Source organism: Melanostigma gelatinosum, assembly GCF_949748355.1.
Source record: "Melanostigma gelatinosum genome assembly, chromosome: 5".
NCBI lineage: Eukaryota > Metazoa > Chordata > Actinopteri > Perciformes > Zoarcidae > Melanostigma > Melanostigma gelatinosum.
In genome coordinates this window covers 29,525,346-29,537,865 of record NC_136638.1, presented here as the reverse complement: position 1 = coordinate 29,537,865, position 12,520 = coordinate 29,525,346, and the positions used below count along the sequence as shown (strand labels likewise).

General features: G+C 43.1%; 1 protein-coding gene across 1 annotated transcript in view; it reads left to right on the top strand.

Annotated features, from left to right (window-relative positions):
• The window catches only part of abca1b (ATP-binding cassette, sub-family A (ABC1), member 1B), a 59,962-nt gene that overhangs the window by 29,756 nt on the left and 17,686 nt on the right, over positions 1–12,520 (top strand). The window contains exons 23-36 of the mRNA XM_079269248.1: positions 1,992–2,064; positions 2,140–2,390; positions 3,609–3,672; positions 3,786–3,902; positions 4,020–4,168; positions 4,241–4,365; positions 8,038–8,136; positions 8,287–8,476; positions 10,031–10,125; positions 10,573–10,605; positions 10,701–10,806; positions 10,964–11,038; positions 11,183–11,352; positions 12,224–12,401. Of these exons, the coding sequence (XP_079125374.1) occupies positions 1,992–2,064; positions 2,140–2,390; positions 3,609–3,672; positions 3,786–3,902; positions 4,020–4,168; positions 4,241–4,365; positions 8,038–8,136; positions 8,287–8,476; positions 10,031–10,125; positions 10,573–10,605; positions 10,701–10,806; positions 10,964–11,038; positions 11,183–11,352; positions 12,224–12,401 (1,725 nt within the window). The remainder of the gene's footprint in view (positions 1–1,991; positions 2,065–2,139; positions 2,391–3,608; positions 3,673–3,785; positions 3,903–4,019; positions 4,169–4,240; positions 4,366–8,037; positions 8,137–8,286; positions 8,477–10,030; positions 10,126–10,572; positions 10,606–10,700; positions 10,807–10,963; positions 11,039–11,182; positions 11,353–12,223; positions 12,402–12,520) is intronic.

Genomic DNA, 12,520 nt, shown 5'->3' with positions numbered 1-12,520 from the left:
TGTACTTTGTGTTTCAGGAGGAGTACTTATTGTGTACTTTGTGTTTCAGGAGCAGTACTTATTGTGTACTTTGTGTTTCAGGAGGAGTACTTATTGTGTACTTTGTGTTTCAGGAGGAGTACTTATTGTGTACTTTGTGTTTCAGGAGCAGTACTTATTGTGTACTTTGTGTTTCAGGAGGAGTACTTATTGTGTACTTTGTGTTTCAGGAGGAGTACTTATTGTGTACTTTGTGTTTCAGGAGGAGTACTTATTGTGTACTTTGTGTTTCAGGAGGAGTACTTATTTTGTACTTTGTGTTTCAGGAGGAGCAGTACTTATTGTGTACTTTGTGTTTCAGGAGGAGTATTTATTGTGTACTTTGTGTTTCAGGAGCAGTACTTATTGTGTACTTTGTGTTTCAGGAGGAGCAGTACTTATTGTGTACTTTGTGTTTCAGGAGGAGCAGTACTTATTGTGTACTTTGTGTTTCAGGAGGAGGAGTACTTATTGTGTACTTTGTGTTTCAGGAGGAGTACTTATTGTGTACTTTGTGTTTCAGGAGCAGTACTTATTGTGTACTTTGTGTTTCAGGAGCAGTACTTATTGTGTACTTTGTGTTTCAGGAGGAGCAGTACTTATTGTGTACTTTGTGTTTCAGGAGGAGCAGTACTTATTGTGTACTTTGTGTTTCAGGAGGAGGAGTACTTATTGTGTACTTTGTGTTTCAGGAGGAGTACTTATTGTGTACTTTGTGTTTCAGGAGCAGTACTTATTGTGTACTTTGTGTTTCAGGAGGAGTACTTATTGTGTACTTTGTGTTTCAGGAGCAGTACTTATTGTGTACTTTGTGTTTCAGGAGGAGCAGTACTTATTGTGTACTTTGTGTTTCAGGAGGAGTACTTATTGTGTACTTTGTGTTTCAGGAGGAGTACTTATTGTGTACTTTGTGTTTCAGGAGGAGTACTTATTGTGTACTTTGTGTTTCAGGAGGAGTACTTATTGTGTACTTTGTGTTTCAGGAGCAGTACTTATTGTGTACTTTGTGTTTCAGGAGGAGCAGTACTTATTGTGTACTTTGTGTTTCAGGAGCAGTACTTATTGTGTACTTTGTGTTTCAGGAGGAGCAGTACTTATTGTGTACTTTGTGTTTCAGGAGGAGCAGTACTTATTGTGTACTTTGTGTTTCAGGAGGAGCAGTACTTATTGTGTACTTTGTGTTTCAGGAGGAGTACTTATTGTGTACTTTGTGTTTCAGGAGCAGTACTTATTGTGTACTTTGTGTTTCAGGAGGAGCAGTACTTATTGTGTACTTTGTGTTTCAGGAGCAGTACTTATTGTGTACTTTGTGTTTCAGGAGGAGCAGTACTTATTGTGTACTTTGTGTTTCAGGAGCAGTACTTATTGTGTACTTTGTGTTTCAGGAGGAGTACTTATTGTGTACTTTGTGTTTCAGGAGGAGTACTTATTGTGTACTTTGTGTTTCAGGAGGAGTACTTATTGTGTACTTTGTGTTTCAGGAGGAGTACTTATTGTGTACTTTGTGTTTCAGGAGGAGTACTTATTGTGTACTTTGTGTTTCAGGAGGAGCAGTACTTATTGTGTACTTTGTGTTTCAGGAGGAGTAGTACTTATTGTGTACTTTGTGTTTCAGGAGCAGTACTTATTGTGTACTTTGTGTTTCAGGAGCAGTACTTATTGTGTACTTTGTGTTTCAGGAGCAGTACTTATTGTGTACTTTGTGTTTCAGGAGGAGCAGTACTTATTGTGTACTTTGTGTTTCAGGAGCAGTACTTATTGTGTACTTTGTGTTTCAGGAGGAGTACTTATTGTGTACTTTGTGTTTCAGGAGGAGTACTTATTGTGTACTTTGTGTTTCAGGAGGAGTACTTATTGTGTACTTTGTGTTTCAGGAGGAGTACTTATTGTGTACTTTGTGTTTCAGGAGGAGTACTTATTGTGTACTTTGTGTTTCAGGAGGAGCAGTACTTATTGTGTACTTTGTGTTTCAGGAGGAGTGTGCCTCGGTCAGCAGCAGTGACGCCGGACTCGGCAGCGATCATGAAAGTGAGGCCGCTACCATCGGTGAGCTCTCTGTTCCTGCAGAGCGTTTGATTCGTTCACCTTCAGGTGGATCTGATCTGTGTCTCATGTCCTTAGAAAACGGGCCGGCGGCGTCCATTTGCAACGTCCCCTTCGTGCCCCCCGACGTGTCCCTGATCTCGGGTCTGATCCTGTGTCACGTCTCCGCCGCCCGCCTGGTGGAGGACCTCGGCCACGAGCTGACCTACGTCCTGCCCTACAGCGCCGCCAAGGACGGGGCCTTCGTGGAGCTCTTCAAAGACCTGGACCTCAAGCTGCCCGACCTCGGCATCTCCAGCTACGGAGTGTCCGACACCACGCTGGAGGAGGTGACGTTTGTTATACTATAAGAATTAGAAATATTCATGAATAATACTCAAATATTAAAGTGTGAATACGACAAAACAGACAAACTTCTCTCCGTCATCTGACTTTGGTCCAAGTCCACATGATTGGAAAATATCATTGCACATATATATACTAGTGCTGGGCAAGTCAACACGTTGTTATCACGTTAACGCATTCATTCATTAACGCAGACAATTATTTAATCGCGCGTTGACGCAGCGGTTTTTTATTATTATTAAGCGGACATTTTTACAGAAGAACCGGGCAGCGAGCGGTGAACACGCCCGGACACGGCCGGACCGGAACCCCGTTCACTCCGTCACCGTCGGTCCCTCCTGTCTCACACACGCACACACGTCTCGTTACAGGATCCAACGTGAATATTAAAATACATATTGTGTGTTTTTAAATGAACATATAATCGCGAGAGAACAAACTGCTCTGAACTCAACTCTGTATTAGCATAACTTCCTCATGCAGGTCACTGCCACGCTACAGACTACAGGTTCACGCTTCACCTACACTCCCCTGGGTCCTAAGTCCCTCCAAGTACAGCTTCCTATCACCCTCTATGTCCCAAAGTACATTTATCACAAATACCACACATATTACGGTAATCAGCGTTATTATGTGTCTGACCTAAAGACCAAAAAAAGCAAAAAAGAAAAGATGATATTATTGTTTTAGAGTTTTTAAAGTGTTTTGTTTGTGATATGTACAATAAGCATCATTTCGTATCACTACTGAGAATTTAACAGACATAAAAACATGACGTAGATAGGTTTGCAGTTTTCAAGAAGGATATTTAAATATCATCTCTTACACACATGAAGATAAAGTTATGAACACCGGCTGAATATCTCTGATCAGAATCATTATAACTGTGTTATAACTGCTGCTGTGTGAAGAGAACACTGCTGCTAACAACAACCTGATGTGTTTAAAGTGTTCACACCAAATGTTGTTGACCTTTAGTTCATAGAGCAGCACTTTAAAATAAAAGTGCACAATACACTACTTTTGAATTCATTGTTGAATTTTGTGCATAACAATGAGATTCGTGGCGATTAAAAATTTGAATCGTTGCCCAACACAAATATATATATATATCGTGGGTATATATATGTGTATATATATATATGTGTATATATATATATATTTATACATATACATATATGTGTGTGTTTTTTGACTTGTAGATTTTCCTGAAAGTGTTCCTGAAAGTGGCTGAAGATAACGGAGTCGATACTGAAGTGCCCTCAGGTGAGGAGTGACCTCTGACCTCAAGAGTCTGAAATCCAGTCAACCCACACTGAAACATTTAACTACATCTACTACACACTGCTGTGTGTGTGTGTGTGTGTGTGTGTGTTCAGATGGTACACTTCCTGTCCGGAGGCGGAGGAGGACTCATGCCTTCGGTGGAGGAGACCATCAGAGCTGTCTGAGACCTTTAACAGAGGATGACTGCAACGAGTCTGACGGAGATCCAGGTCCACGATATGTTGTATTTATGTTACCAACGTTAGAATAACCGAATCATTACATAGTCATGAAACATGATCACATACTCACTCACGTGACCTGTGTGACCTCATGTGACCCCTCAGAGTGCCGGGAGACGGACTGGTTGAACTGTACTGACGGTAAAGGCTCGTATGAGGTGAAAGGCTGGAGTCTGAAGAGGCAGCAGTTTGTAGCTCTGATGTGGAAACGATTTCTGTTTGCTCGACGCTCCAGGAAGGGCTTCTTCGCTCAAGTACGCTGACCGTCAATATATCGTCATTTTTGACAGATTTGTTCACTTTTCAAAGTTCTATTTTTATTGCAGATTGTTCTTCCTGCTGTGTTCGTGTGCATCGCTCTGGTCTTCAGTCTAATCATACCTCCTTTTGGAAAATATCCCAGTCTGGAGCTGCAGCCCTGGATGTATGAAGACCAGGTCACCTTCATCAGGTACTGTTGAGGATGAAACTCACCCCAACGTGGAGGAGGCCAGAGCACACGTGTGTCCAGCTGCTTCGTGCAGTTCACACGCTGCAATAATAACTCTACCAAAACTGGTTTACAGTTAAAAGGATTTAATCCCACTGATGCAAGTACGATTACAGTTAAACATTGGAGTACATACTCCTGTGAAATATTACAATATTACCCCACTTTGGAAAAAACTACCTCTGGTCCCAGGACACAGGCAACCACACGCTAAAAAGAAGCAGAAAAACACTTCTATCCCGCCCACATATTCGTTCGCGACTCCTCCCCTTCCGTCTAGCTCAATCTTCGTTAGCTAACTTCTCCATGCACTTCAGTAAACGCCTGTCTCCACATCTCTCTCTCCCTGAGCAGCTAACACATTCAATGACTGTCAGTTATGACTTAATCCTTCTATGATAATCCTTCAGTATAAAAGTTAAACTTCTGCAACTTGGCAGAAGCTTCATGTCTTTTAGCTACTTATCCTAAAACACTTTATGTTTATCTTAATGATGCATTCCCAATACACTTATGATTATGACTAATTATGAATTCTTAATTATGAATTATTAAACACTTTTATTATATCTACTAAACTCAGTTCTATGCTCAAATTTCTTACAGTACACAACTGTCCCCCACTGTACTAAACTGTCCCACACTGTACACAACTGTCCCCCACTGTACTAAACTGTCCCATACTGTACACAACTGTCCCCCACTGTACCAAACCATCCCACACTGTACTAAACTGTCCCACACTGTACTAAACTATCCCACACTGTACTAAACTGTCCCACACTGTACTAAACTGTCCCACACTGTACTAAACTGTCCCACACTGTACTAAACTATCCCACACTGTACTAAACTATCCCACACTGTACTAAACTGTCCCACACTGTACTAAACTATCCCACACTGTACTAAACTGTCCCACACTGTACTAAACTGTCCCACACTGTACTAAGCTGTCCCACACTGTACTAAACTGTCCCACACTGTACTAAGCTGTCCCACACTGTACTAAGCTGTCCCACACTGTACTAAACTGTCCCACACTGTACTAAGCTGTCCCACACTGTACTAAACTGTCCCACACTGTACTAAACTGTCCCACACTGGACTAAACTGTCCCACACTGTACTAAACTGTCCCACACTGTACTAAACTGTCCCACACTGTACTAAACTGTCCCCCACTGTACACAACTGTCCCCCACTGGACTAAACTGTCCCACACTGTACACAACTGTCCTCCACTGTACTAAACTGTCCCACACTGTACACAACTGTCCCCCACTGTACCAAACCGTCCCACACTGTACTAAACTGTCCCACACTGTACACAACTGTCCCACACTGTACTAAACTGTCCCACACTGTCCTAAACTATCCCACACTGTACTAAACTGTCCCACACTGTACACAACTGTCCCACACTGTACTAAACTGTCCCACACTGTACACAACTGTCTCACACTGTACCAAACCGTCCCACACTGTACTAAACTGTCACACACTGTACTAAACTGTCCCACACTGTACACAACTGTCCCACACTGTACTAAACTGTCCCACACTGTACTAAACTGTCCCACACGACTAAACTGTCCCACACTGTACGAAACTATCCCACACTTTACTAAACTGTCCCCCACTGTACTAAACTATCCCACACTGTACTAAACTGTCCCACACTGCACTAAACTGTCCCACACTGTACTAAACTGTCCCCCACTGTACTAAACTATCCCACACTGTACTAAGCTGTCCCACACTGTACTAAACTATCCCACACTGTACTACACTGTCCCACACTGTACACAACTGTCCCACACTGTACTAAACTATCCCACACTGTACTAAACTGTCCCACACTGGACTAAACTGTCCCCCACTGTACACAACTGTCCCACACTGTACTAAACTGTCCCACACTGTACACAACTGTCCCACACTGTACTAAACTATCCTACACTGTACACAACTGTCCCACACTGTACTAAACTGTCCCACACTGTACTAAACTGTCCCACACTGTCCTAAACTATCCCACACTGTACTAAACTGTCCCACACTGTACTAAACTGTCCCACACTGTACTAAACTGTCCCACACTGTCCTAAACTATCCCACACTGTACTAAACTGTCCCACACTGCACTAAACTGTCCCACACTGTACTAAACTGTCCCCCACTGTACTAAACTGTCCCACACTGAACTAAACTATCCCACACTGTACACAACTGTCCCCCACTTTACTAAACTGTCCCACACTGTACTAAACTGTCCTACACTGTACACAACTGTCCCACACTGTACTCAACTGTCCCCCACTTTACTAAACTGTCCCACACTGTACTAAACTGTCCTACACTGTACACAACTGTCCCACACTGTACTAAACTGTCCCCCACTTTACTAAACTGCCCCCCACTTCACTAAACTGTCCCACACTGTACTAAACTGTCCCACACTGTACTAAACTGTCCCACACTGCACTAAACTGTCCCCCACTTTACTAAACTGTCCCACACTGTACTAAACTGTCCCCCACTGTACACAACTGTCCCACACTGTACTAAACTGTCATACACTGTACTACACTGTACTAAACTGTCCTACACTGCACTAAACTGTCCCACACTGTACTAAACTGCCCCACACTGTACTAAACTGTCCCACACTGTACTAAACTGTCCCACACTGTCCTAAACTATCCCACACTGTACTAAACTGTCCCACACTGTACACAACTGTCCCACACTGTACTAAACTGTCCCACACTGTACTAAACTGTCCCACACTGTCCTAAACTATCCCACACTGTACTAAACTGTCTCACACTGCACTAAACTGTCCCACACTGTACTAAACTGTCCCCCACTGTACTAAACTGTCCCACACTGAACTAAACTATCCCACACTGTACACAACTGTCCCCCACTTTACTAAACTGTCCCACACTGTACTAAACTGTCCTACACTGTACTCAACTGTCCCCCACTTTACTAAACTGTCCCACACTGTACTAAACTGTCCTACACTGTACACAACTGTCCCACACTGTACTAAACTGTCCCCCACTTTACTAAACTGCCCCCCACTTCACTAAACTGTCCCACACTGTACTAAACTGTCCCCCACTTTACTAAACTGTCCCACACTGTACTAAACTGTCCCCCACTGTACACAACTGTCCCACACTGTACTAAACTGTCATACACTGTACTACACTGTACTAAACTGTCCTACACTGCACTAAACTGTCCCACACTGTACTAAACTGCCCCACACTGTACTAAACTGTCCTACACTTCACTAAACTGTCCCACACTGTACTAAACTGTCCCACACTGTACTAAATTGTCCTACACTGCACTAAACTGTCCCACACTGCACTAAACTGTCCCACACTGCACTAAACTGTCCTACACTGTACTACACTGCACTAAACTGTCCCACAATGTACTAAACTGTCCTACACTGTACTAAACTGTCCTACACTGCACTAAACTGTCCTACACTGCACTAAACTGTCCTACACTGCAGTAAAACAGTTCTACTAACAGTAGAAACATACCTGTTACACACTCTCTGACAGGCTGAGTTAAATGTTTGTATGTGTCTTGTTTGTTTGTGTGTCAGTGATGACGCTCCCGGAGACGGCAACATGCAGAAGTTGTTAGGCGCTCTGCTGGACGCTCCGGGCTTCGGGACTCGCTGCATGGATGGACATCCCATCCCGTAAGAAAACATATACAAACAATATATTACCTAAATATACAGTATATGTATATAAAGAGTGTATATATCTTCATCCTCATTTGTCCTGTATCTTTAAGCATGAGGTAATCACACATGCAGTATGATCATTGATTATCTGCCCGTCCTCAGAGAGGCTCCCTGTACGATGGGCGATGAGGACTGGCAGATTCCTAATGTCCCTGAAAGCCTCCAGCAGCTGTTCAGTTCCACAAACTGGACCATGGAGGATCCGTCTCCGGCCTGTTTCTGCAGCTGTGACGGCAAGAAGAAGATGCTGCCGGACTGTCCTGCTGGAGCTGGAGGACTGCCCCCCCCTGAGGTCAGACCATCTGACCCAGACCTCAACCTGAACGCATCATTGGGCCTCTGTTAAAATATATTCATGTAAATATTATATATCTTCATCGGAAGATATATAATGGTGTGTGTGCGGAAAACAGCACAAAGAACATTGTTGTTATTGACATTATTATATAGTAACGGTAAAGAAACAGTAAGGCAAGGCAAGTTTATTTGTATAGCACATTTCAACAACAAGGTAATTCAAAGTGCTTCACATAAAACCATTAAAAACATCAAAACATAAGGCAAAAGAAAAGGAGATTTAAAAAGAATTAAGAACATTAAGAACATTAAAAACATTAAAAAACAGTGTAAGAAATAAAATGCAGCAGTAAAATGCAGAAATGCAGGAAATTGATTAATATATCCTTGAACCTGGTTGAATTAAAGGCAGCAAACAGAAAAGTCTTCAATCTTGATTTAAATGAGCTGAGGGTCTCAGCAGACCTGCAGCTTTCTGGGACTTTGTTCCAGATATGTGGAGCAGAAAAACTGAACGCTGCTTCTCCATGTTTAGTTCTGACTCTGGGAACAGATAGTAGACCGGTCCCAGACGACCTGAGGGGTCGGGATGGTTCATAAGGTAGCAGCAGATCAGAGATGTATTTTGGCCCTAAACCATTCAGTGCTTTGTAAACCAACAGCAGGATTTTAAAGTCAATTCTTTGTTGGACAGGAAGCCAGTGCAAAGACCTCAGAACTGGAGTGATGTGGTCCACCCTCCTGGTCTTAGTGAGGACTCGAGCTGCAGCGTTCTGAATCAGCTGCAGCTTTCTGACGGACTTTTTACAGAGACCTGTAAACACACCGTTACAGTAGTCCAGTCTGCTGAAGATAAATGCATGGACAAGTTTTTCCAAATCCTGTTGAGACATAAGTCCTCTAATCCTTGATATATTCTTCAGGTGATAGGAGGCTGATTTTGTAATTGTCTTGATATGGCTGTTCAGGTTGAGGTCTGAATCCATAACTACACCTAGATTTCTGGCTTGGTTTGTGGGTTTTAACATCAGTGACTGAAGCTGAGCGGTGATTTTCAATTGTTCGTCCTTGGTACCAAAAACAATTACTTCTGTTTTATCTTTGTTTAATTGAAGAACATTCTGGCACATCCAGTTGTTGGTTTGTTCAATGCAGTTACCCAGCCCTTGTATGGGATTATAGTCCCCTGGTGACATAGTTCTGTAGATTTGTGTGTCGTCTGCATAATTATGATAACACACTTTGTTGTTTTCCATAATCTGAGCTAGTGGAAGCATGTAGATGTTGAACAGAAGAGGCCCCAGTATTGAACCTTGGGGAACACCACATGTAATTTTAGTCAGCTCTGATGTGTAATCAGCTACAGACACAAAGTATTCTCGGCCCTTCAAGTAGGATTCAAACCAGTTCAGTGCTGTGCCAGAGAGTCCCACCCAGATTTTTAGTCTTTCTAGGAGTATGGCATGGTCGACCGTGTCGAATGTAGTCGTACAATACATGATTTACAGTTAATAGTAATGTTGTTAAAGAAATGACTGTTGGTGTCCAGATGAAGCTGAGCGCCAATGACACTCTGCAGAACCTGACAGGAAGAAACATCTCAGACTACCTGGTGAAAACATACGCTCAGATCATCGGCAAGAGGTGAGACAATATACTGCAGTACATATACACAGAAATACAGAGAATATACACATTAAATACACTGTAGATACACATTAGATACACATGTAATACTCTGAAGATACACTGTAGATACACAGTAATACACAGGATATACACATTTAATATACTGTAGATACACAGAGTACACTGTAGATACACATGTAATACACATTTAATATACTGTATATACACAGAGTACACTGTAGATACACATGTAATACACATTTAATATACTGTATATACACAGAGTACACTGTAGATACACATGTAATACACAGAATATACATATTTAATATACTGTATATACACAGAGTACACTGTAGATACACAGTAATACACAGTAGTACACAGTGGACACAGACGTACACAGTAGTACATGAAGTACACAGTGTTACTTGGTGACTAAAAGCTGCTGTCTGTTCACAGTCTGAAGAACAAAGTTTGGGTGAACGAGTTCAGGTCAGTGTTTTTCTTTCTTCTGCTTTTATTTTGTCAACCATAAACTGTCGTTGTTTCCTGTTTGTCACACATTGATCTGTTTTTTCTCTCTGCAGGTACGGAGGCTTCTCATTGGGCGCCAGGAGCACTCAGGTCCTCCCACCGGCCAATGAGATCGACGATGCCATCGAACGAGTCAGAAAGATCTTTGAGCTACAGAAGGTTGGTTCAAGCTTCAGAAAGTCTTTAATTAGTTTAATTCAATAAATAAGTAAACAAACTAAGAAATCTCAATCAATTAAATTAACTAAATAGATTAAAAGAAGTAAGTTAGTTCAATGATCTACACTGTGACTGAATGAAGTGCTGGATGTTTCAGGGAGCGGCAGCAGATCGATTCCTCGACAGTCTGTCAGGCTTCATCAACGGTTTGGACACAAAGAACAACGTGAAGGTGAGAAACTGAAGGACTGAAGAAGACCCTGTGACGTGGTTGAAAGCTCCAGGAGAAGCTTGTTTCTACTAAACTACGGCTGTTATTATTATAATTACTGACTCATGACAAATAATGGAATAATGAAATGTGAACCGTCCTCAGATCTGGTTCAACAACAAAGGCTGGCACAGCATCGGAGCCTTCATCAACGTGATGAACAACGGCATCCTGAGGGCAAACCTGCCTGAAGGGACAGACCCCAACCAGTACGGCATCAGGGCCTTCAACCACCCTCTGAACCTCACCAAGGAGCAGCTCTCACAGGTGGCTCTGTGAGTACTGAGAGGAAGTACACCTGAGACGACTGACCTGACAGGAAGTACACCTGAGACTACTGACCTGACAGGAAGTACACCTGAGACGACTGACCTGACAGGAAGTACACCTGAGACTACTGACCTGACAGGAAGTACACCTGAGACGACTGACCTGACAGGAAGTACACCTGAGACTACTGACCTGACAGGAAGTACACCTGAGACTACTGACCTGACAGGAAGTACACCTGAGACTACTGACCTGACAGGAAGTACACCTGAGACGACTGACCTGACAGGAAGTACACCTGAGACTACTGACCTGACAGGAAGTACACCTGAGACTACTGACCTGACAGGAAGTACACCTGAGACGACTGACCTGACAGGAAGTACACCTGAGACTACTGACCTGACAGGAAGTACACCTGACAGGAAGTACACCTGACACTACTGACCTGACAGTAAGTACACCTGACACTACTGACCTGACAGGAAGTACACCTGAGACTACTGACCTGACAGGAAGTACACCTGAGACCACTGACCTGACAGGAAGTACACCTGAGACTACTGACCTGACAGGAAGTACACCTGAGACTACTGACCTGACAGGAAGTACACCTGACACTACTGACCTGACAGGAAGTACACCTGAGACTACTGACCTGACAGGAAGTACACCTGAGACCACTGACCTGACAGGAAGTACACCTGAGACTACTGACCTGACAGGAAGTACACCTGAGACTACTGACCTGACAGGAAGTACACCATGAGACTACTGACCTGACAGGAAGTACACCATGAGACTACTGACCTGACAGGAAGTACACCATGAGACTGACACCACACAGACCTGACTCCTCCTCCTGTCTGTCTCCAGGGTAACGACTTCTGTGGACGTCCTGGTGTCCATCTGTGTGATATTCGCCATGTCCTTCGTCCCGGCCAGCTTTGTGGTCTTCCTCATCCAGGAGCGAGTCAGTAAAGCCAAACACATGCAGTTCATCAGCGGAGTGCAGCCGCTGCTCTACTGGGTGGCCAACTTCATCTGGGACATGGTGAGAATAGGATGTTCATTCTGAGAGGATACGATCAATGTACCGTCAACAGATCAATAGATGCCATCAATATATACCATCAGCAGATACCATCAGTAGTATCCATCAATATATACCAT